We start from the raw sequence: 24,894 nt of genomic DNA, 5'->3' as shown, positions 1-24,894 counted from the left end.
GTTGTGAGGGTTTTAACTGGTTGGATTAATAATACCCTGCAGGCAGGGAGGGTCTTGAGGGTAGAAAGAAGATAGATCAAAGCAATGGAATGAGTGGGTGGGGATCTTTCAGGTTAAACAATGATTATGTAGATGATAAGGGCGCAGGCCATAGTATCAGGAGTGCAGGGTGCTTTGTGAAGCAGGGAGACTGATAAGATGGGGCACACCTTGGGGGTTGTGTCCCTCCTTGCTCGACCTCTCAGTAGAGAGAGAGACTGACAGGACGGATGTCCCCTCAAGTCAAGCCCTGCCAAGCTCAACCACATCCTCACAATGTCCGACATGTGACCCCACCCCAAGGCCAAAAAGCTCAGAGGCCCCACCCCCCACAGTCAGCACCTGGGAAGCCCTGCTGCTCAGACACAAGACGGTGTCGTTTGCTGCTGGAGCTCCACTTGGCCTCAGTCCTGCGCCCTCTCACCCCGTCCACGCACACCAGCACCCACCTGAGGCCTCTGTGTCTGTGGACATCCCAGCTGTAGTTTTGCGAGGCTTGTGGATTCTAGAGTTGTCAGTATTTGTTGTTGGTTTTTTTTTTTTTTTTTTGGGGGGGGGGTCTTTGCTGTTTGCTGTTGGTCCAAAGCCAGGTCTCCAGGAAGTCGGGCTGGGCTCCTGGGGGCTGTGACTGAGGGATGGAGGCCGGGCCCCTGGGGGCTGTGACTGAGGGATGGAGGCTGGGCTCCTGGGGCTGTGATTGAGGGATGGAGGCCGGGCTCCTGGGGGCTGTGACTGAGGGATGGAGGCTGAGCTCCTGGGGTCCTGTGACTGAGGGATGGAGGCTGGGCTCCTGGGGCTGTGATTGAGGGATGGAGGCCGGGCCCCTGGGGGCTGTGACTGAGGGATGGAGGCTGGGCTCCTGGGGCTGTGATTGAGGGATGGAGGCCGGGCTCCTGGGGGCTGTGACTGAGGGATGGAGGCTGAGCTCCTTGGGGCTGTGACTGAGGGATGGAGGCTGGGCTCCTGGGGGCTGTGACTGAGGGATGGAGGCTGGGCTCCTGGGGGCTGTGACTGAGGGATGGAGGCCGGGCCCCTGGGGGCTGTGACTGAGGGATGGAGGCTGGGCTCCTGGGGCTGTGATTGAGGGATGGAGGCCGGGCTCCTGGGGGCTGTGACTAAGGGATGGAGGCTGGGCTCCTGGGGGCTGTGACTGAGGGATGGAGGCCGGGCTCCTGGGGGCTGTGACTGAGGGATGGAGGCCGGGCTCCTGGGGCTGTGACTGAGGGATGGAGGCTGGGCTCCTGGGGCTGTGACTGAGGGATGGAGGCCGGGCTCCTGGGGGCTGTGACTGAGGGATGGAGGCTGGGCTCCTGGGGGCTGTGACTGAGGGATGGAGGCCGGGCTCCTGGGGGCTGTGACTGAGGGATGGAGGCCGGGCTCCTGGGGCTGTGACTGAGGGATGGAGGCTGGGCTCCTGGGGGCTGTGACTGAGGGATGCAGGCTGGGCTCCCGGGGGCTGTGACTGAGGGATGGAGGCTGGGCTCCTGGGGGCTGTGACTGAGGGATGCAGGCTGGGCTCCCGGGGGCTGTGACTGAGGGATGGAGGCTGGGCTCCTGGGGGCTGTGACTGAGGGATGGAGGCTGGGCTCCCGGGGGTGGGGTTCCTGGTTCTGGGCTCTGTAGGCTTGCAGTTCTGTAGGACTGGGATTCTGTTGGGCTTCTCCTCCTGGGTTTGGGTGCCATGGCCGAGGCTTCTATAGTTCTGGCGTCTGAGACTGGGGTTCTGGGGCCTGAGTCTGTGGTTCTGGGAGCTGAGCCTGGGGTCCTGGGGGCTGAGTCTGGGGTTCCTGGAGGCTGAGTCTGGGGTTCTGGAGGCTGAGTCTGGGGTCCTGGAGGCTGAGTCTGGGGTCCTGGGGGCTGAGTCTGGGGTTCCTGGAGGCTGAGTCTGGGGTTCTGGGGGCTGAGTCTGGGGTTCTGGTGGCTGAGTCTGGGGTTCTGGGGGCTGAGCCTGGGGTCCTGGGGGCTGAGTCTGGGGTTCCTGGAGGGTGAGTCTCGGGTTCTGGGTGCTGAGTTTGGGGTCCTTGGGGCTGAGTCTGGGGTTCTGGGGGCTGAGTCTGGGGTTCCTGGAGGCTGAGTCTGGGGTTCTGTGTGCTGAGTCTGGGGTTCTGGAGAGTGAGTCTGGGGTTCTGGGTGCTGAGTCTGGGGTTCTGGGGGCTGAGCCTGGGGTCCTGTGGGCTGAGTCTGGGGTCCTGGGGGCTGAGTCTGGGGTTCTGGGGGCTGAGTCTGGGGTTCCTTTGGGCTGAGTCTGGGGTTCCTGGGGTCTGAGTCTGGGGTTCTGGGGGCTGAGTCTGGGGTTCCTGGAGGCTGAGTCTGGGGTTCTGGAGGCTGAGTCTGGGGTTCTGGGGGCTGAGCCTGGGGTCCTTTGGGCTGAGTCTGGGGTCCTGGTGGCTGAGTCTGGGGTTCTGGGGGCTGAGTCTGGGGTTCCTTTGGGCTGTGTCTGGGGTTCCTGGGTCTGAATCTGGGGTTCTGGAGGCTGAGTCTGGGGTCCTGTGGGCTGAGTCTGGGGTCCTGGGGGCTGAGTCTGGGGTTCCTTTGGGCTGAGTCTGGGGTTCCTGGGGTCTGAGTCGGGGGTTCTGGAGGCTGAGTCTGGGGTCCTGGAGGCTGAGTCTGGGGTCCTGGGGGCTGAGTCTGGGGTTCCTGGATGCTGAGTCTGGGGGCTGAGCCTGGGGTCCTGTGGGCTGAGTCTGGTGTTCTGGGGGCTGAGTCTGGGGATATGGGGCCTGAGTCTGGGGTTCTGGGGGCTGAGTCTGGGGTTCTGGGGGCTGAGTCTGGGGTTCTGGGGGCTGAGCCTGGGGTCCTGGAGGCTGAGTCTGGGGTTCTGGGGGCTGAGTCTGGGGTTTTGGGAGTTGAGTCGGGTTCTGGGGGCTGAGTCTGGGGTTCTGGGAGCTGAGTCTGGGGTTCTGGGGGCTGTCTCTGGGGTTCTGGGGGCTGAGCCTGTGGTCCTGGGGGCTGAGTCTGTGGTTCTGGGGGCTGAGTCTGGGTTTCTGGGGGCTGAGCCTGGGGTCCTGGGGCCTGAGTCTGGGGTTCCTTTGGGCTGAGTCTGGGGTTCTGGGGGCTGAGTCTGGGGTTCTGGGGCCTGAGCCTGGGGTCCTGTGGGCTGAGTCTGGAGTTTCTGGAGGCTGAGTCTGGGGTCCTGGGGGCTGAGTCTGGGTCCTGTGGGCTGAGTCTGGGTTTCTGGGTGCTGAGTCTGGGGTCCTGGGGGCTGAGTCGGGTTCTGGGGGCTGAGTTGAGGTTTTGTGGGCTGAGTCTGGGGTTCTGGGGGCTGAGCCTGGGGTCCTTGGGGCTGAGTCTGGGGTTCTGGGGGCTGAGTCTGGGGTTTTGGGAGTTGAGTCTTGGGTTCTGGGGGCTGAGTCTGGGGTTCTGGGAGCTGAGTCTGGGGTTCTGGGCCCTGAGTCTGGGGTTCTGGGGCTGAGCCTGGGGTCCTGGGGGCTGTGTCTGGGGTCCTGGGGGCTGAGTCTGGGGTTCTGGGGCCTGAGCCTGGGGTCCTGTGGGCTGAGTCTGGGGTTCTCGGGTCTGAGTCTGGGGTCCTGGAGGCTGAGTCTGGGGTTCCTGGGGGCTGAGTCTGGGGTTCCTGGAGGCTGAGTCTGGGTTTCTGGGGGCTGAGTCTGGGGTTCTGGGGGCTGAGTCGGAGGTTCTGGGGTTGAGTCTAGGGTTCTGGGGGCTGAGTCTGGGGTTCTGGGGGCTGAGTCTGGGGTTCCTTTGGGCTGAGTCTGGGGTTCCTTTGGGCTGAGTCTGGGGTTCCTGGGGTCTGAGTCTGGGGTCCTGGAGGCTGAGTCTGGGGTCCTGGAGGCTGAATCTGGGGTCCTGGAGGCTGAGTCTGGGGTCCTGTGGGCTGAGTCTGGTGTTCTGGGTGCTGAGTCTGGGGTCCTGGGGGCTGAGTCGGGTTCTGGGGGCTGAGCTGGGGTCCTTGGGGCTTAGTCTGGGGTTCTGGGGGCTGAGTCTGGGGTTTTGGGAGTTGAGTCTTGGGTTCTGGGGGCTGAGTCTGGGGTTCTGGGAGCTGAGTCTGGGGTTCTGGTGGCTGAGTCTGGGGTTCTGGGGGCTGAGCCTGGGGTCCTGGGGGCTGTGTCTGGGGTCCTGTGGGCTGAGTCTGGGGTTCTGGGGTCTGAGTCTGGGGTCCTGGAGGCTGAGTCTGGGGTTCCTGGGGGCTGAGTCTGGGGTTCTGGGGACTCAGTCTGGGGTTCTGGGGGCTCAGTCTGGGGTTCTGGGGGCTGAGTCTGGGGTCCTGGGGGCTCATTCTTGGGTTCTGGGGGCTGAATCTGGGGTTCTGGGGGCTGTCTCTGGGGTTCTGGGGGCTCAGTCTGGGGTTCTGGGGGCTCAGTCTGGGGTTCTGGGGGCTCAGTCTGGGGTCCTGTGGGCTGAGTCTGGGGTTCCTGGGGGCTGAGTCTGGGGTTCTGGGGGCTGAGTCTGGGGTTCTGGGGGCTCAGTCTGGGGTTCTGGGGGCTCAGTCTGGGGTTCTGGGGGCTCAGTCTGGGGTTCTGGGGGCTCAGTCTGGGGTTCTGGGGGCTCAGTCTGGGGTCCTGTGGGCTGAGTCTGGGGTTCCTGGGGGCTGAGTCTGGGGTTCTGGGGGCTGAGTCTGGGGTTCTGGGGGCTGAGTCTGGGGTTCTGGGGGTTGAGTCTGGGGTTCCTGGCAGGCCTGGACCCCTTGCTTCTGGCCCTGCCTCTGCTCAGGTCACTGGCCTCTAGGCCTCGTTCTTGCCATCTCAACATGGGGTCATCTGCGGAAGCTGAGGCTGGGGGCTGTCAGCTGGTCCTGTCTGCTCTCAGGGGGCCAGGGGGCTCAGGCCCTAAGCGGCCTCACAGGCGGGTCAGGGCCCCCACTGCCCATGGAGGGACAGGAATGGGGACAGACATCTGAGAAGCAGCCTCCATGGGAACACCGCCCACCAGCCCCCTGAGCTGTCCAGGACGGGGGACAGGGCTCCCGGGGGTCCCCTGGACAGTGGTCAGTGGGCTCCCCACCAAGGTCAGGCCACAGACCTCGCCCAGGGGTCTAACCTTGCACCCACATGGTCTTTCGAGGATATCCTTTTAGGTCCCCAGGGGCAGTGACCCCCAGGCCCTGGTTGGGGGTCTGGGCATGGGTAGGTGGGGGTTCTCGGGAGTGAGGAGGCCCGCTGGACCCCAGACCCAGCTGGCCTTGAGGGGGGTCTCTGAGGCCGCGGGCTGACCTTTTGTCCCTCGACGCACCTATGGGCCCCGAGACGCAGCTGCCTGGGGCCCCAGCCCAGGACACCGGAGCCCAGCTGTCTCCACACACCTAGATGCCACCTCGCCGACACCACACCTTTGCCTCGTGTGGGGGAGGCCCCTGGTGGGACCCGGGGTCCTTGGGAGCCGGAAAGACCCCAGAGGCACAGGGCGCCGGTCTTGGGGAACCAGGACACCTGGACGGCCACTGCAGTTCCAGAGGCGGCCACCAGATGGCACCCGTGCAACACAGACCTGCCCTGGGCTTCTGGGGGGGGGGGCAGGGACCCCTTGCATGGCCGCGGGGCCCCCCCAACTCAGACACCCGTTCCTCTCATCCTGTGGCTCTGGGGAGGGCAATGTCACCTGGCCTCGCCCTGGCGTCGCCCCCAGGCATCTGTCCCTGCAGGGAAGGGGAGGTCCAGATGCCCCCACCTGGCTGGCTGCTCCAGCCACGACCCCAGTGCCACGTGGGCGCAGGACCGGACAAGGCTGGAGGGATGCTCGGCCCTGAATGCATGGGGCTGAGGGCTGGGGGCCAGATCCAGGGGGCCCGCAGAGAGCACCCCGTGCCCATCCCAGCCTGGGGACTCACACCCGCAGGCCCGCAGGAGGGCCGGGTCCCCACTCTGCCCAGCACGGCCACAGGGAGGGGACAGTGACCTCAACCCTCGCCAGAGGGGCCAGGGAGAGGGGCCGGGGGCACAGCCAGCCGCCTCTCCCTGTCAGAGAAGCAGGGGGTGGGGTGGGGGGCTCACCAGCGGGGGAGCAGGGCTACAGGTGTCTCTGTCTCTCGCCCTCTCTATCTCCTTCTCTCTCGACTTCTCTGTCTCGATCCAATAGTAAATAAATAAATATGATTATAAAGGAGAAAGGAGAGGGCCAGGTGTTGCCACACGGGCAGCACACACGTCTCCATGCCCAGGGCTGAGGCTGAGGACCCCCCCCATCCTCACCTGCAGGGGAGAAGCTTCACGGACGGTGAAAAAGGGCTGCTGGGGTCTGTCTCTAGCTCCTCGACCCCCTCAGTCTCTAGCTGCCTCTGTGCAGTAAATAAATAATAATGAAAGCTTTTCTTTAAACAAAGAAGTCTGAAGACAGCCCATAGGGCAGCGAGCACAGCCGGGCTCCGGGCAGGGCCCCGTTCAGTTCCCACCTTCTGTCGACTTCTCTCTCCAACTAGCAAACAGCAAACTCAATCTTTTAGAAATAGATTTTATTTTAATGAAAGAGACAGGGAGAGAGATTGACCAGAGCGCTGCTCAGCTCTGGCTGACGGTGGTGCTGAGGATTGAACCTGGGACCTCAGAGCCTCAGGCAGGTGAGTCTTGCAGAATCATTATGCTGTCTCCCCAGCCTTTCTTGTCTGCAATTATTATGATGATCAAAATATTTTATTTCTTTTATTTAAATGATAAAGATGCAGAAAGACCAGAGCCAGGGTTGAGGGTGACAGCATAATGGTTCTGCAAAAAGACTTTGATTTCTGGGGCATCTAATGTCCCAGGTCCAATCCCCAGCACCACCATCAGCCAGAGCTGAGCAGGGCTTTGGAAGGAAAGACAGACCACAGCCCTGCTCAGCTCTGGCTGATGGTGGTGCTGGGGATTGGACCTGGGACTTCAGAGCCTCAGGCAGGAGAGTCTGTTTGCATAACAATTGTTATTGTATTATTACTATTTGACCCAGATCCCTGCTCAGCTCTGGCCGATGAACCTGGGGCCTCAGGCGGGAGTCTTTTGCAGAACCAACCACTGTGCCATCTTCCCCGCCCCAGACTGATCTTTCTGTGGGAAAGGAGAGGAAACCCTTTGGTGAACTGGGTCTCTGCCCTTCTCTGAGGCCCCCACCTTCACCCCCCTCCTGTTCCTTTGGAGAGGGCCCCTGGGTGCCACCCTGCTTCTCTGTGATCACCAGGAGGGTGCCAGGCTAGTGAGTCTAGCTCCGATACCAACCCCCTTCCTACACCCCAGCCTGCTGCCATGCCCCCGGGCCCTCGGGGCTTCTGGGAGGTGGGCAGCCTGCCCAGCTGACGACAATGCCCCCTCCCCCAGCTCCTCTGCCAGCAGGGGGGTGGGGGGGCGCCCTGATCTGGGTCCGAGCGGAGGCTGCTCCCACGGGCTGCCCTGACCCCTGCTGCTCCCGGGGGTGACCCTACGGCCCGTCTAATTGCTAAAGCAAACTCCAACGCACAGGCCGGCCTCTTCACGGGCGGCTGGGCGCTCCACACTCAGGGCAGATTACACAGCTGTCTGTCAGGCCCAGCGCCCCTCCCTGGCCTCCCGTGGGGGCTCGGCGTGCGGGGCGGGCTGGGGTCACTGCCGGCCAGTGTGGCCTCCAGACGGCCCACCCCAGCCTGGCCCCTGCGCTCCATGACTGGGCACAACCCAGTGTGTGTGTGTGCATGTGTGTGTGCGCATGTATGCATGTATACATGTGTGCGCATGTATGTATGTGTCCGTGTGTGTGCGTGTATGTGTGTGCATCCCGGTGGGACCCCGCTGCAGGGCCTCGCACATGCATGTCCTGAGGCCCAGGGCCTCTGCCAGTGGGACAGACCGAGCATGCTCCCCCAGGCTCACCCCCACCCAGAGGCACAGGCCACCCGCAGGGCCACCATCCTGCAGGCAGAGCCGGAGAGGAAGCCAGAGAAGCTCCGGGTGACACCCGCGTGGCTGGGTCTCCAGAAGCCCCAGGCCTGGAGCTGCCCCCAGCCGGCCCCCAGGGCCACAGGCCTTGGCTACCTCCTGCCCCTAGAGCCCAGGCTGGGGCCCCGGGGCGAATGGGTGAGTCAATGACTCAACGAGTGAATGACCGAGTGGCTGAGTGAATGAATGAGTGAGTGAATGAAAGAATGAGTGAGTGAATGAATGTATGAGTGAATGGGATGCATTGGATCGACCTTCCCGTGGTGCATCTCGTGAGTACCCCTTCATTGGGGAAACTGACGATCCTTCCTAGCCGACTGAATCCACATGGATCCCAGTCACTTTCAAAGCCAGCAACAAGCAGCTCCTGACAGCTTTCAAGCTGTTGGTCCTGCTCTTCGAGTCCTCCAACTTAATGTTGAGGGGCTGTCCTTTGCCAAACGCGTTCTTATTGGTCAATTGGCGATACAGCATCAGGCAGATGTTATCTGCCTACAAGAAACACATATAGCAGTCGATGAAGCTGCTCTATTCACCATCAGTGGATTTGATTTAATATGCTATAATCTCCATCCTAAACACGGCCGAGTCATCTACGCCAAATCGTGTCTTGCGGACGTTTACCACATGGCCTCTTCGACCTTCTACGACTCCATTACTATTGGAACTATTCAGCTCGTCAACATATATAAGCCTCCCAGTGCCTCATGGGATAATGAGGTCCTGCCTAGCCCGAATCACACAGCCGTTTACGTTGGAGACTTTAATAGTCATCACCAAGACTGGGGATATTCCTCCACTCGTGCTGACGGCTCTATCTTAGCCAACTGGGCTTCAGCGAATGACCTCTCCCTATTATACGATCCCAAACAGCCAGGCTCTTTTCACAGTGCTAGATGGAATAAAAACTCGTCATCCGACCTGTGCTGGATTAGCACAGTCAACGGCCAAGCCTTTCCCGCTACGAGACACGTTCTCAAGATCTTCCCACACAGTCATCACCGCCCAGCTATCATCCACATTGGTCTCCAGCTCCCACTGATTCTGTGCTCGGAGAAACTAAGATGGAACTTTCAGAAAGCAAACTGGCGTCTGTTCAGTGATCTTACCAACAAATCTATTCCTGCAATTCCAATTAACTCTATCCCTCTGAAGATTCCTACAGGCGCTTCCGCCAAGCCATCTTCAAAGCAGCTTCCCAAGCCATTCCTCGTGGGAGACGTGCTAACTATACGCCTTGTCTTGATGCTGAATGCGAGCAACTACTAAAGCAGTATGATGAGTCGGGCGACCCAGATGTGGCTGACCATCTCATTGCCTCCCTGGATGCAGCACGCCAAGCCCGCTGGCAACAACTCACAGAAAGTCTGAACTTCACCCACTCAAGTAGGAAGGCCTGGAAGCTTCTTCACAGACTGGGTGCCGGTAGCCAACCCCCTCCCGTCTCCCATCCTCCCGTATCTCCAAACTCAGTGGCCAGTCACCTAACTCAAGTTGGACGTGCTAAGATCGACCCAGTCTGGAAAAGAGAAATTTCCCATGAGTGGTCATCCCACTTCCGGTTATCTTGTCCATCTCCAAAACTCTCTCCCTTTACACTGTCTGAACTGGAAGATGCTTTGAAGAGGGTTAAACCGGGAACAGCTGCTGGCTATGATAACATCACCCCAGAACTCATTCTTAACCTGGGCCCCGCGGCAAAGAAGTGGCTCGCTTCATTCCTGTCCCACATCTTGGAATCTGAGTCTATGCCCAAAGTTGGCGTCATGCGAAGATTATAGCGGTTTTGAAACCAAAGAAAGACCCAACACTGGCCGTCAGCTATAGACCAATTTCTCTCCTCTCCGTGTGTTACAAACTCCTTGAGAGGCTGCTTCTGTCACGTATTTCTCCTCTTATAGAGAAATTCCTATCACCCGCCCAAGCTGGTTTCCGCCCAGGAAGATCTACCTGCGAACAAGCCCTGGCCCTCTCAACTTACATTGAAAATGGATTCCAGAAGAATTTAAAGACGGGTGCTGTCTTTGTTGATCTCACAGCAGCCTATGACACGGTCTGGCACCGTGGTCTCCTGGTCAAGATCTCAAGATGCCTGCCTCCATGGGTGGCCAACACTATATCGTTTCTTCTCCAAAACAGAAGATTCCGGGTGCATCTGGGTGACAAGTCTAGCAGATGGAGACTTGTCTCAAGTGGCCTCCCCCAGGGCTCTGTTCTGGCTCCTACGCTATTTAATATTTACATCAATGACCTCCCAGAAACTTCTTCAAGGAAGTTCATCTACGCCGATGACATCTGCTGTGCAACTCAGGCATCCAAGTTCGACATCCTCGAGGAAACACTCACGAAAGACATGTCTCTGATATCTGATTCCTGTAAAAAATGGCGACTAATCCCTAGCACTGCAAAAAGGGTATCATCTGTTTTCCATCTACACCATGCCTCGGCCTCGCGTGAGCTTAATGTACAGCTTGGCGATACGAGAATCCGGCATGAAGCCCAGCCAGTCTATCTTGGCGTTACTCTCGATCGCACCCTGTCATTTCACGAACATCTCATAAAAACTGCAGCAAAGGTGGGCGCGAGGAGTAACATCATTGCAAGACTGGCCAGCTCCTCCTCATGGGGCGCGAGCGCTTCCACACTACGATCATCCTCTCTGGCATTATGCTATTCCACTGTAGAATACTGTGCCCCAGTATGGTTCCGTAGCCCCCATGTCCACTTGGTCGATTCCAAATTATATGCCTCCATGAGGATCATTTCTGGAACCATCCGTTCCACCCCGGTTCCATGGCTGCCAGTTCTTAGCAACATCGCCCCGCCAGATATTCGTCGGGATGCGGCATCATCTAAGTTCATTTCCCACGTCTACGCTCGACCGGACCTGCCAATATACGCGGAGATCTTCGCCCACCCTGTCCAACGCTTGACATCTCGTCACCCAATCTGGTCTCCTACGCCTACACTGAACTTCTCTGTTCCAGTCTCTTGGAAACAGAGTTGGCAGTCAGCTGAGGTCAAGAACAAACACCTCATCACAGACCCCTGCAAGCGCCAACCCAGCTTTGACCTAGCACGTTATGATCGGGCCCTCCTCCATCGCTATCGAACAGGCCATGGCCGGTGCGCCGCTATGTTCCATCGCTGGGGAGCCAGAGACGACCCGAACTGCCCCTGCGGCTCCAGACAGACTATGACCCACATAGTCAACGACTGCCACCTCTCCAGATTCAAAGGAGGTCTCGAAACTTTACATCAGGCTCAACCTGATGCTGTTGACTGGCTACGGAAGAAGGGCAAACGCTAGAAGAAGAAAAAGAAGAAGTGAATGACCGAGTGGCTGAGTGAGTGAATGAATGAGTGAATGAAAGAATGAGTGGCTGAGTGAGTGACTGGATGAGTGAATGAGCAAATGACTAAGTGAATGAATGAGTGAGTGAATGAGTGAGTGACTGAAGGATTGGCTGAGTGTGTGTGTGGCGCCTGGACACAGGGGCAGGGTGGGAAGGGGCAGGGAGGTCAGTGTGAGGGCAGGAGTGGGAGTGTCCCTGTCTCCCTGCCCTACCCCCAGGACACTGGCTGTGGGGTCCCCAGGGGCTGGGGGGCAGCTGCAGGTCCAGCCTGGGTCTCCCAGCAGGAGAAGCTTCTGCAGCTCCTGTCCCTGGGGGGGAGGGGGGCCTTGGCAGCTGCATGTGCCAAACAGGGTTCGAGCCACCCTCTGGGACCCTGGGACACAGCCATTGCCGCCGCAGGCCAGACCCACCGCCTACCCGCCCAAGCAGGGCGTCTGGGGGGGGCAGGGGTCTAGCGCCTCTGGGGGGCAGGATCTCTGGGGTAGGGGGCAGGGTCTCTGGGGGGCAGGGCCTCTGGGGTAGGGGGCAGGGTCTCTGGGGTAGGGGGCAGGGCCTCTGGGGTAGGGGGCAGGGTCTCTGGGTTAGGGGGCAGGGTCTCTGGGGTAGGGTCTCTGGGGTAGGGGGCAGGGCCTCTGGGGTAGGGGGCAGGGTCTCTGGGGTAGGGGGCAGGGTCTCTGGGGTAGGGGGCAGGGCCTCTGGGGTAGGGGGCAGGGTCTCTGGGGTAGGGGGCAGGGTCTCTGGGGGGCAGGGCCTCTGGGGGGCAGGGCCTCTGGGGTAGGGGGCAGGGTCTCTGGGGTAGGGGGCAGGGTCTCTGGGATAGGGGACAGGGCCTCTGGGGTAGGGGGCAGGGTCTCTGGGGTAGGGGGCAGGGTCTCTGGGGTAGGGGGCAGGGCCTCTGGGGTAGGGGGCAGGGTCTCTGGGGTAGGGGGCAGGGTCTCTGGGGTAGGGGGCAGGGCCTCTGGGGGGCAGGGCCTCTGGGGTAGGGGCAGGGCCTCTGGGGTAGGGGGCAGGGTCTCTGGGGTAGGGGGCAGGGCCTCTGGGGTAGGGGGCAGGGCCTCTGGGGTAGGGGGCAGGGCCTCGGGGTAGGGGGCAGGGTCTCTGGAGGGCATGGCCTCTGGGGAGCAGGGTCTCTGGAGTGGGGGACAGGGACTTTGGGGAGCATAGCCTCTGCGGGGGTACGGCCTCTGGGGGTGCAGGTCTCTGGAGGGCAGGGCCTCTGGGAGGATAGGACCTCTGGGGTGCGGGTGTCTGGGGTGCGGGTGTCCGGGGTGCAGGTGTCTGGGCTGCGGGTGTCCGGGGTGCGGGTGTCCGGGGTGCGGGTGTCTGGGGTGCGGGTGTCTGGGGTGCGGGTGTCTGGGGTGCGGGTGTCTGGGGTGCGGGTGTCTGGGGTGCGGGTGCCTGGGGTGCGGGTGTCTGGGGTGCGGGTGTCTGGGGCGCGGGTGTCTGGGCTGCGGGTGTCTGGGCTGCAGGTCTCCGGGGTGCAGGTGTCCGGGTGCGGGTCTCGGGGTCAGCTTCTGGGGGGCGGGCAGGCCTCGTGGGGCAGGGCCCCTGTCCGGGACAGCTCAGTGTGGGCCTGGCTCCCTGGGATCTCCCTCCAGAGACACTTCCTCCGCGGCGGGTCTGGATCTCGTCGGGTCCCCACCCCTCTGGTCAGCAGCTGTGAACCAAGTGTGGGTGCCGGACCACAACTGTGGGGAGCGAACTGCCTGGCAGGCTGGGTTCCCCCAACCAGGGTGGGACCTCACCTCTCAGCCTCCTGCACCCCACCTCCGGGTGCTGCTCTGGCCGGGTGACCCCCCTGCAGGGGTCTGGGGTGTGGGTCAGGCCGGGTGACCCCCCCTCTGCAGGGGCCTGGGGTGCGGGTCAGGCCGGGTGACCCCCCCTCTGCAGGGGTCTGGGGTGCGGGTCAGGCCGGGTGACCCCCCTCTGCAGGGGTCTGGGGTGCGGGTCAGGCCGGGTGACCCCCCTGCAGGGGTCTGGGGTGCGGGTCAGGCCGGGTGACCCCCCTGCAGGGGTCTGGGGTGCGGGTCAGGCCGGGTGACCCCCTGCAGGTGCCTGAGCCCCCCCCCCGCCCCCAGCGGGAGCCTCTGAGCTTTGTGGGGAAGGAGGAGGGGGAGGGGAGGGGAGGGAGCACTCAGCTGCCGGAAGTCCCGCCCGGCGGCAGTGCGGGCCAAGGAGCCCAAAAGTGCGGGGTGGGGGGGTGCTGACGTGGGGTCTCAGCGCCCAGGGCTCCCGCATCGCAGCCCCAGCCACGCCGGCGGGCAGTGCGCTCACGGTGCGTGGGGGCAGAGGGCAGGGGGCTGGGGGCAGGGGGCTGGGGACAGGGGGCACGGGGCTGGGGGCAGGGGGCTGGGGGCAGAGGGCTGGGGTCAGGGTGGCTGGGGGCAGGGGTCAGGGGGCTGGGGGCAGGGGGCACGGGGCTGGGGGCAGGGGGCTGGGGGCAGGGGGCTGGGGGCACGGGGCTGGGGGCAGGGGGCTGGGGGCTTGGGGCAGGGGGGCTGGGGGCAGGGGTCAGGGGGCTGGGGGCAGGGGGCTGGGGGCAGGGGGCAGGGGGTTGGGGGCAGGGGTGCTGGGGGCAGGGGGCACGGGGCTGGGGGCAGGGGGCTGGGGGCAGGGGGCACGGGGCTGGGGGCAGGGGGCTGGGGACTGGGGGCTGGGGGCAGGGGTCAGGGGGCTGGGGTCAGGGGGCTGGGGTCAGGTGTCAGGGGGCAGGGGGCAGGAGGCTGGGGGCTGGGGCAGGGGGCAGGGGGCAGGCAAAGGGGCCCCCCTGGGCAGCCCCCGTCCTGCGAGGTGGGGCCGCTGTGACCCCCTCCCGCACCCCTCCGCCGCCCCACGCAGTGCTCGCCCTGAGCAGAAATCAAGGCGCAGGCAGCGGCCGGAAATGGATCTGGACTCACTTCTGGGCCCCCGCCCCCGCCCGGCTCAGGGTGGCGCAGCCCCCCACCTGGAGCGTCTGTCCGCGCGCCCCCCCTCCAGTGCCGCCCACCTACCCACCGCCCACCTGCGGGGGCTTCCCTCGACTCGGGTCGCTTCCCCCACCCGCGCCCCACCCCCACCCCCACCCCCACCCCACCCGCGCCAGGGGCGAGGACCCCGGAGGTCCCCGGCCAGCGGGCAGGGGACGGGGCGGGGCCAGCGCGGAGGGGCGGGGCCAGCGCACGGTGGGCGTGACCTCCAGAGGTCAGCGTCGGTAGAGGGGCGTGACATCGAGTGGGAGGGGCGGAGCCAACACTTGAAGGGTGAGAGCTGCAGGGAGGGGCGGGGCCGCCACGTGGGGGCGTGACCAAAAGAGCGTGGTCACCGAAGGGGTGGGGCCAGCACGGGGAGGGGCTGGTACTGGGCAAGGGGGTCCGAAGAGGGGCGTGGCCACCCGATGTGAGGGCGGGGCCAGCAAGCGAGAGGGGCGTGGCCACCAAGTGGGGCGGGGCCAGCCTGTGAGGGGCGTGGTCATCATGGGGGGGCTGCACGCGGGGAGGGCGGGACGGGGCGGGGGAGGGGGCTCCAGGCTGGGCGGCCGGGTTGTCCAGCGCCAGAACCTGGGCTGCCGAGGAGCAGGGGAGCAGGATGGGCCCCCGGACCCTGGCGGCACCCAGCATGCTCCCACCACAGCCCCCCCCCCCGACCGGGACCCTGAAGTCCACAGTGGCCGCGTGTCCATGTGCGGGGGGCGTGGAGGTGGCAGGGACGCCCCCCACGGAAACCTTCGCCCAGCCGAGAAGGGCGCCGGCGGCGGGGGGCTCCGCCCGCAGGTGGAAGCAGAGGAGGGTGAGGCGGCGACTTTGCTCTGAGACCGGGGCTTCGTGTTCGGCCGCCTGCGGGGCTCCCGGGGCAGCTGCTTCCCGGGGGAAACTGAGTCAGGGCTGGGCGCCCCCCGAGGCCAGAACCCCCCGCCCAGACCTGCGTAACGGCCCCCCAGGACCAAGCCCGCGCGTGTACTAAGTACTAAGCACGTAGCACTCGCCGTGCGCCCCACGCCAACGCTGGAACGCTTAGGGTGACCTCCACCCGGCGGGGCGCGGGCCTGGGTGCTGGGGGCTCTGGGCCAGATGTGGGGGCGAGGGGGGCCGGCCTGGGAGTCGCGCTGCAGCTCAGATCAGCGCCCGCCAGCGAGCGGGCGACCCAGGCGCCGGGCGAGGGGACACGCGGAGCCTGGGCGAGCGCGCGCGGCCGGGCCGGTGTGGGTGTGTGTGTGGGGGGGGGGTTGGCAGCTGGGGTTCGGCTTCACGTCCCCAGTCTGGGGGCCCTGCGGCCTGGGGCGGGGCGCCTGTGACCCCAGAGCGGGCGGAGCCCTGGGTTCAAGTCCCCACGAAGGACAAATGAGGCCTGAGGGCCACCGAGCTCCCGCTCCCTGACCTTGGGCCATGGCCCCACCCTGACGCTGCAGCCAGGTCTGGGAGGACTCTCTGGAGGAGGTGACTGCAGACCGCCTTGGGAGTGTCGCTGGAAGCTCCCAGGAGGGGGCAGAGACCCCCATGGTGCCTGGCCGGCAGCCTCCTCTGCCTCTCTCTCTCTCTCTCTCTCTCTCTCTCTCTCGTAAATTTTTTTTTTAGTGGTCTGGGAGGTGCCGCAGTGGATAAAGCACCGGACTCTCAAGCTTATGATCTCGAGTTCAATCCCGGACAGCACGTGGACCAGAGTGGTGTCTGCTTCTTCCTCCCGTCTTTCTCATTAGTAAATAAATAAGAGGCATACTGCACTGCAGTAAAAGACTCTGCGGTGGGGGAGGTTCAGGTCCTGGAACAGGATGGCAGAGGAGGACCTGGCGGGGGTTAGAGTGTGATGTGGAAACTGGGAGTTGTGACAGATGGACCAAAGGTTTGCTGTAAAGCGTTAATCCCCCAACAAAGAAAAAAAAAAGTAAACATCTTTTAAAAGGAAAGGGGTAAAATGAGCATTACTAAATAAAATATTAAAAAATAGATATTTAGGGGTTGGGTAGTAGTGCAGCCAGTCAAGCACATACACGCCCTCCTTACCGCACATGAGGACCAGGGTTCAAGCCCCCTCGGCTCCCCACCTGCAGGGGGTCACTTCATAAGCAGTGAAGCAGGTCCACAAGTGTCTGTCTGTCCCCCTCTCTGTCTCCTCTTCCTTCTCAATGTCTCTGTCCTATTGGACAAAACAGAAGAAAAGGAGGGAGAATGGCCCCGTAGCAGGGGGTTCACAGTGTGGCACTGAGCCCCAGGGCCAACCCCGGGGAAACAGAGAAAAGGCAGCTGGCTGCAGCTGGGCTGGCCGCACTCAGGCAGGAGAGGAGAGATGAGGTCAGGAGGGAAACACCGAGCAGAGCTGGACTGGGCTCGGCGTCCTGCACCAAAGTAAAGGAATGGGGGGGGGGGTCAAGTCCTGGTGCGGATGGTGGAGGAGCTCCTGGGCTGAGGGGAGCGTTCTGCAGAAAACTGAGACATGCTACATGTGCCCCGACAACCTCCACCTCCCAAATAACTAAGTCTCCGAGCTGCCTCAGTGCTCCCGCCTGGGCACAGGGGGATGTGGGGAGGGAGGGGAGGAGAGGAGAGTGATTGGGGGACCCTGTGCCCAGCAGACACAGAGCCCCCCCCCCAGGTGCCACCCCTGCCCACCCCGACCGGGTGTGTGGAGTGTAGGGGTGCTCTGCAGCCCCTGCAGGGGTGACCCCAAAAGTGATTGACGAAGGGGACTCTGGGGTCCCTGAAAGGCAGATGGGGGTCCAGAGTTTGAAAGATGAGATGGGGGGACATACTCAGAACGGTACTCAGAACAGTACTCAGAATGGTACTCAGAACGGTACTCAGAACGGTACTCAGAACAGGGTGGAAAGGGAGCATCACTGTCAGGGGGTCACACGCAGGGGCCCAAGGGCCAGGTGGAAAGGAGAGAGACACCCACAGCCAGAATCCCCTCCTGCGCTGACTCCCAGGTGGGGTGCAGGGTTCCGGGCAAGGGGCTCCACAGAGGGGTGCGGGCAGGGCTGGAGCCTGGTGAGCTGGTGAGGCTCCCCACCCACCACCCCACCCGGCCAGGGTCAGTCTAGTCACTGCCCGCTAGCACCCACCCCCACCTGCCAGTAAGCACACCAGCCTGCAGCCCAGTGCACAGGGAGCCCACGGGTGCTGGGCTGGGTGTGCAGCTGTGACCAGACCTGAGTGTGAGTGTGTCCACGGGTGTGCAGGCGAGACATCCCCTCCAGCGCCGGCAGGCTCCCGGGCAGTGCTGAGGAGACACTGGGGGTCGGGCCTGACTGCCCCTAGCTGCTGACCCACACCTGCCTAGTGGGGGCGTCTTCCTGAACGTCTGCGGGTCTGAGAGCCCTGGGGGGGTGAAGGCTGGTTTGCTGCACCTGTGGGACCTTCTGCTCCACTCCTGGGGGGGCAGGGCGCCAAGCATTCCTGGGGCACTTGACTGCCCCCCCCCCAGGCCCGAGGGGCGGACCAGACGGCCCAGCAGGCTTCCAGAAGCTTCCCTGGGCTCCCGGAGAGGGAAGAGGTCTGGCCGGCCTTTGTCCTGCTCACGGCTCCAGCCCCAGTCACTTCCAATCAAGGTCACCCTGGCGGCGGGGCTCACGGAGGACGAATCTGGCCTCCTCCACGAAACCCAAGCCCGCTCCCACCTCAGGGTGCCAGATTGGAACCAGGCCTCCCCGCCGAGAAGCTCCGAGGCTTCCAGAGCCTTCCCGGGACCCGGAAGGTGCCTGCACTGGAAGTGTGACTCCTGGGGGCCGGCCAGGAACCTTTGGGGGCAGGGGGCAGGCTCTGAGTCCATGGAGAGCTGCCAAAACTGTTGCTCCCCTCCCACTGGCCACAAGGAGCCCAGGCCTACTGCTGGGGGTGTGTGTGCCCGGGGCTCATTGCTGGGAAGTGCCCAGGGCTCACTGCTGGGGGGTTGCCCAGGGCTCACTGCTGGGGGGTTGCCCAGGGCTCACTGCTGGGGGGTTGCCCAGGGCTCACTGCTGGGGGGTTGCCCAGGGCTCACTGCTGGGGGGTGCCCAGGGCTCACTGCTGGGGGGGCGCCCAGGGCTCACTGCTGGGGGGTTGCCCAGGGCTCACTGCTGGGGGGTTGCCCAGGGCTCACTGCTGGGGGGGTGCCCAGGGCTCACTGCTGGGAAGTGCCCAGGGCTCACTGCTGGGGGGTTGCCCAGGGCTCACTGCTGGGGGGTTGCCCAGGGCTCACTGCTGGGGGGTTGCCTAGGGCTCACTGCTGGGGGGTTGCCCAGGGCTCACTGCTGGGGGGTGTGTGCCCAGGGCTCATTGCTGGGGGGGGTGCCCAGGTCTACTGCTAGGGGGTGCCCAGGGCTCACTGCTGGGGGGGATGACCAGGGCTCATTGCTGGGGGGGTGCCCAGGGCTCATTGCTGGGGGGTGCCCAGGGCTCACTGCTAGGGGGGTGCCCTCGGCTCACTGCTCGGGGGGTGCCCAGGGCTCACTGCTGGGGGGTTGCCCAGGGCTCACTGCTGGGGGGTTGCCCAGGGCTCACTGCTGGGGGGGTGCCCAGGGCTCACTGCTAGGGGGGTGCCCAGGGCTCACTGCTGGGGGGGTGCCCAGGGCTCACTGCTGGGGGGTTGCCTAGGGCTCATTGCTGGGGGGTGCCCAGGGCTCATTGCTGGGGTGGGCAAGTCTCACTGCTGGGGGGGTGCCCAGGGCTCATTGCTGGGGGGTGCCCAGGGCCCACTGCTGGGGGGGTACCCAGGGCTCACTGCTGGGGGGGTGCCCAGGGCTCATTGCTGGGGGGTGCCCAGTGCTCACTGCTGGGTGCCAGACCCCTAGGACAACAGTACCCATGCCCCTTAGCTACTGACACACATGGGGTAGTGTGTGGGCTGGGCAGGAACGGGTCGTAGATGGGTGGGTGGATGGATGTAGGGACAGGATGGAAACCAATGTGTTTGTTTACCAGGCTTGAACCTGGGCCTCAGGCAGGACAGTCTCTTTGAATAACCATTGTACTACCTCCCCCAATGTAGGGATGGATGGATGGATGGATGATGGACAGACAGGTGAATGGATGGATGGAAGGATGATGGGTAGGTGGGAGAAAGGATGAATGCGTAGCATCTGTGGATGGAGGGATGGATGGGTGGTGGATGATGGCTGGCTGGCTGGATGGGTGGGTGGGTGCATGGGTAGGCTCATGACCTGGGAGGGGATGCACAGTTGGGAAAAGCCAGGTGCTGATGGAAGCAGCTCAGAGCCAGTGTTTCACGTACAGTCCTCAGAGCGTCCGTCACACTGGAGCTGGGTTCACACTGGAGACAGGGAGCCCCCCCCCCCTGCTGCCTGCACCAGGCCAGTGAGCATGGCTTCCTGGCAAGGCTGCCTGTGACCACCCTGGGGGCTGCGTAGGGGTGGCCCTGGACTCCAGGGTGGGCAGAGGACCCAGGACACTGGGCTCCAGGTGGGCACAGGACACTAGGTGCTCCTGGACCTCTGGAGCTGAGCCTGACACCTCACAGAGCCCTGTCCTGTCCCCCATCCCCCATCCTGTCCCCAGTGGGCTTGTCTGCCCTGACTCCTCCCTGTTCTTCCCCTCCTCTCCCCAAGGTCCCTCCCTCCCTCTGTCTGCACCCCTCCCTCCTGCTCCTCTCCCCTCCTCCACCCCCTAGGGCCTGGGAAGTTGTGACACCCTCCTTGCAGTGCCTGGAGCTTGCCCCCAACCCCCACAATTTCCTCAGATCCCCAGGCCTGCATCTCCACAGCTGGGCACACCCAGCCTCCCAGGGCACCTGCAGGCCCCACCCAAGGGTCCCTCAGCTGCAAGAGCTGTTCTGAGCACCACCTGATGGGGGCTCCCCTGGGGGGACTTCAGTGCTGACTGCTGGGACTATGAGGGGCTTCTCTGCCCCCACTTTACCTGCCCTCCAGTCACCCCCCAAAGCCTGCTGCACCTGACAGTTCAACCCCACAGCCCTCAGGAGCTCCCCAGTGCCCCTCCATGGCCACCCCAGCTCCCACTTCCATGTCCCTGCTCCATCCTGCAGCATCCCCCCCCTCAATAAAGAAAAGAAAAGAAACCCAGAGACCCTGAGTGCAGGGTTCAAGCCCCCAGGGCCCCACCTGCAGCGGAAAAGCTTTGTGAGGGGTGAAGCAGGGCTGCAGGTGTCCGTCTCCCCAGTCTTCTTGATTTCTGGCTGTCTTTATCAAATGAATATACAAGGATGATTTTAAAAGAGGCCCCCACAGACAGAATGAGAGCTTGCAGAGATGAGGGTTCAGCCGCCCTGGGCGCACTGAGCTGCTGCCCCCCCCCCCAGATCCGTCTGGGGCGCACACCTGGCAGAATCCCCCCAGCAGAGAGTGAACTGCCGACATGACATAGTCACAGGAACCCATCCTGGAGGGCTGGGCATCCACCCTGAGGTCCCGCACCCTCACCGCTGGGGGCTGCAACTCCAGGGGGGCTGGGGGCGCCCTGGCCTTGGGTGCCGCTGGGGGGGCACTCGGAGCCTCCATCCTCCACCTCTCTCTCTCTCTCTCTCTCTCTCTCTCTCTCTCTAACACTGCAGCCTGAGACACCGGTGGCGTCACAACAGTTGGCGAGAGTGGGGGTGGGAGCCGGGAAGGGGGCTGTCCCCGTGCGGTCCCCCAGAGCAGATTTGGGGCCATGGCCCAGCTGGGGAGAGGCGAGGAAGGGAGCCGAGAAGGTGGAGGCGGGTTTTCAAGGCTCGGGGGCGGGGGTGGCAAGTCCCTCGCGACTAAACCGGGTGCGGATGGCGGCCGCGGGCCAGCCGGGAGGTGGGGGCTGCGGGGCGGGGGGCGGGGGGGCCGGGGGCTGTGGGTGCTTCTTCGGGGGCGGCAGGTGGGGCCCGAGGAGGGCGGTCTCGGGTCCTCCTGGACGCGGGGTGGGCTGCAGATCCAGGGGGCAACCCCGGCCTGCGGGAGCCCCCTCCCCTCAAAGGCGGGGCGGGGCGGGGCGGGGCGGGGGCGCCCCCGGGTCTTACAGCCGCGGGACCCGGCCAGCCACCGGGCAGGGCTTCCTCGCCGCGCTCTGGGTCTGGGACCTGGCCCGGCGGCCTCGCCCAGCGACCGCGACCGCGACCGCGACCCGGGCCGCCGCCCCCGCCCAGCCCCGGCGGCCCCGCGCCCCGCACACGCGCGGTCACCCCGATGTCCAGCGTCCGGGGCGCCGATTGGCCGGCCGCGTCCAGCTGTCCGCAGCCAATGGGCGGCCTCCCCGGGAAGCCCCGCCCCCCTCCCGGGACCGCGGCCGCGGCCCCCAGCCCCCCCCATCCGCGGGGCGCGGGGCGCGGGGCTCGCGGCGGGGGCGGGGCGGCGCTGCGGGGGGCGGGGGCGCGGGGTGAGGGGCGCCTCGCTCGCTCGTCCCACCCGCCGCCCGCCCCGCCCCGCTCCTGCCCGCCGGCGCCCGGCGCGGGTCCGAGAGCAGCCGCGGTCCCGCTCCCCGACGGCCGCGATGCCGGAGGACCTGACCCAGCCGGGGCGCGCCACGCCGGCCCGCGCCGCCTCCTTCCTCATCGAGAACTTGCTGGCGGCCGGGGCGCGGGGCGGGGGCCGCGGGGATGGCGGGGCCGCGGAGGACGGGGCCGCGGAGGCCCGGCGGGGGCAGCGGCGGGGGCAGCGGCGGGGCGGGCGGGCGGGCGCGGGGCCCGGCGGGGAGGCGCGGGCGCGGACGCTGGGCCTGGGTCCCCGGCCGCCCCCCGGGCCCGGGCCGCCCCCCGCGCTGGGCGGGACGAGCTGGTGCCCGCGGGCGCTCGGCGGCTCCGGAGGCGGCCTCAGTCCTGACGGTGAGTGCGGGGCGCGGGCTGCGGTTGCAGGACTCGGGGTGCTGGGCGCGGGGTGCGGGCCGGCTCCCGGGGCTCCACTCCCACCCGGCTAGGCCCGCGCCTCCTGGGGACACCCGAGGGCTGGCGGGGACGGGCGGCGCACAGCCTGGAGGCCGGGCCCGGGCGCAAACTGGCACCGCGGGCGGGGGTGGGGTGCGGGAGAGAAACTGGGGCGGAGCGGGGTCCCAGGCCTGATGTGGGGCCGCGGCGGGGAGGGAGCGGCCCACAAGCCTGTCCCGCGTCAGCCCCGCACTAGGCCGCCGGGCAGCAGCGCCCCCACCCCGACCCCTTTTGCTCTCCCCCGCCCCCCCCCCCCGCCTTTGTTTCCATGGCGGCTCTGGAACTGGGGGGTCTCTGCCCAGAAGCCGCTCACCCCTTCCCACCCCCGTTTCCTGGCCCTCCCCGCAGCTGCCTCTCCTCAGAGCCTGTCCTTGACGGGGACACCCCCAGGCCTGGAGCCCCAAGCTCCGGGGCCGCTGGGATCTCTGGGGCCGTGGCCGCGTGAACATCTCTGGGAGCTGGACCCCCCCAGAAGGACACCCCCATGTCAGGACCCGCCCAGGGGCCCCAGCCCTTCCCGTAAACTGGGGCTGTCCCCAGAATAGAGCCGACAGAAAACCGTGTGGGGGTGTGAGTCCTGCCCCCGTGCGCCCCCCCCCGCCCCCGCCGAGCCCCTTGCCCGTGACCCCCGCCCCCCAAGCTCTGGAAGCGCGGGGGTGCTCACTCATTTCGTGCCAGGCGGGTCCTGGCCGCGGCTTCTCTCTGCAGCCTGTGGGCGCCCCTGGGTGCCTGGCTTCGGTTTGGGGGCTTCTGCGTGGCTGCTTGGGGTGCTGAGGGGAGGCAGGGGCTCCCGCACCCTGAGCCACCTCTGAGGGTGCGGCCCGGACACTGGCTGTTCTGGGCACCCGTGGGCCAAGCTCCCTGCGCCCAGGGGTGGGGTGCGGCCACCTAGGCCCTGCAGGGCCTACTAACTCCCTGTGAACCTGGCTGGACCCTCTGCCTCCCCCCCACCACCCCCGCCCCAAACTGCAGCGGGGCCTGCGCCCCCAAATCTACAGGCTCGGCCGCGGGGGTGAGGGTTGCACCCCTTTTGGGGAGCACCCGCGGGCGCGGGGCAGGGGTGAGGCACCGTGAGCGTCCCTGTCGGTTGGGGGGCCGGTTTGCTTCTTCGCAAGCGGGTTCGCCCCTGCTGGGGTCCGCCCCGTTGCAGCCAGTATTTGAGGGGCTGGGCTGGGGCGCCTTCCCGGGGTGGGGGCTGGGGAGGGGTGCGGGGTCTCTCCTTTGTGCTTTCGTTTTGTTCACCCACAACCGGACCGCCTGAGAGCGGCCAGCGCGGCCTGGTCTCCGCGGGGTGGGGCGAGGGCAGCCGGGCCGGGCCGGGCCGGGGGCGCCCCAAGGCCGACCGCGTGCCCCCTCTCTCCCGCAGCCAGCGACCGCGACTCTCCGGAGACGGGCGAGGAGCTGGGGCGCGCCGGGGGCGCCTGGGCGCGGGGCCCGGGAGCGGGAGCGGGAGCGGGGCGCGGCCCGGCGAGCGGCGCGGAGGAGGAGGCACCCGCGGCGGGGGAGGCGCGCGGCGGCCGCAAGAAGAAGACCCGCACGGTGTTCTCCCGCAGCCAGGTCTTCCAGCTCGAGTCCACCTTCGACCTGAAGCGCTACCTGAGCAGCGCGGAGCGCGCCGGCCTGGCCGCGTCCTTGCACCTGACGGAGACGCAGGTCAAGATCTGGTTCCAGAACCGGCGCAACAAGTGGAAGCGGCAGCTGGCGGCCGAGCTGGAGGCGGCCAGCCTGTCCCCGCCGCCCGGGCCGCAGCGCCTGGTGCGGGTGCCGGTGCTGTACCACGAGAGCCCGCCCGCGCCCGCGCCGCCCTTCCCGCTGGCGCCCGCCGCCCCCGCGCCGCCCCCGCTTCTCGGCTTCCCGGGCGCCCTGGCCTACCCACTGGGCGCCTTCCCCGCTGCCGCCACCGGCGCCCTGCCCTTCCTGCGCGCGCAGATGCCCGGCCTGGTGTGACCGCCGCGGGAGCGAGGGCGCGACGCCCCGACGTCCCTGGACACCCTGCGATGCCCTGATGCCCTGCGGATGCCCCTGGACACCGCTGGACTCCCCTGGGCGCCTGGGGCCGCCCCAAGCCCGTGGGCTCTCCAGGACCTCAGCACTGCAGCCACTGCAGGCGCTCCATCCACTGCACCCCGCAGGGCACCGAGCAGGGCAGAGGGCGTGCGGGCTCAAAGAGGGCCAGGGGGCGCCAGGGGTCCCCCGCCGCGCAGGACTGGACCTGCTGCCCCCACTGCGCACCCAGACCCGTGGGCCGGCTCTCCGGTGGCTTGTTTCTATCGGGTCTGTCCGTACTTCGTTGCCTGTGGAATAAAAGGGCCGTTTTCTGGACCTTCCTGCTGCCTTGTGGTCAGTGGGGTGTGGGTCCCCCACTGGCCAAGGGGGTGCTACGCTCTGAGCCCCCCTTCACCCCAAAGGAGCCCCCTTAGGACCTTGCGGGAGCCCGGAGCCAGAGCCCAGGAGGTGCTGGGTCCCCAGGGCTGGGGCAGGCGAGGGAGAGAGTGCTGCAGAGAGAGTGTCCTGGTGCTGGTGCTGGTGCTGGTGCTGGTCCAAGCTCGGACCCTGGGGGCACAGGGGAGCACACCCGGAGAGAAACAGCCCAGCTCACGGCGGCTTCCTGGGGGCAATTGGCCTCCCTGTGCCCAGCCCCTAAGCAGAGGACACCCGCGAGGCCAGGCACACGGGAGCGGTTCCCGGCCGCAGTGCCAGATCTGGGTGGGGGTGCCCCACACCCCAAACTAGTTCTGCCTTGGGGAGAACTTGCCTCAGGCAGTGGGGGGACTTGGCAGCTGGTGACCCAGAGAGAGTGGCCACTGCCCACTGCCTCCCTGCACCGCAGGTGCCCTGGCTCCTGCTACCCT

General features: G+C 65.5%; 1 protein-coding gene across 1 annotated transcript; it reads left to right on the top strand.

Annotated features, from left to right (window-relative positions):
- Positions 1–21,498: 21,498 nt before the first annotated feature.
- HMX1 (H6 family homeobox 1) lies at positions 21,499–23,989 on the top strand. The gene is made up of 2 exons (XM_060184447.1): positions 21,499–21,943; positions 23,409–23,989. Exons 1-2 carry the CDS (start codon positions 21,613–21,615, stop codon positions 23,987–23,989), a joined length of 912 nt encoding a protein of 303 aa, XP_060040430.1. The 5' UTR covers positions 21,499–21,612.
- The last annotated feature ends 905 nt before the right edge of the window (positions 23,990–24,894 follow it).

This window comes from Erinaceus europaeus, unplaced genomic scaffold (genome assembly GCF_950295315.1).
Source record: "Erinaceus europaeus unplaced genomic scaffold, mEriEur2.1 scaffold_373, whole genome shotgun sequence".
Lineage (NCBI taxonomy): Eukaryota > Metazoa > Chordata > Mammalia > Eulipotyphla > Erinaceidae > Erinaceus > Erinaceus europaeus.
This window is presented reverse-complemented; position numbering and strand designations above follow the sequence as displayed.

Coding starts and splice junctions, on each gene's coding strand:
- HMX1 (XM_060184447.1), top strand. CDS start 21,613: ATGCCGGAGGACCTGACCCAGCCGGGGCGCGCCACGCCGGCCCGCGCC. Junction 21,944..23,408: donor AGGCGGCCTCAGTCCTGACG/GTGAGTGCGGGG, acceptor TCTCTCCCGCAG/CCAGCGACCGCGACTCTCCG.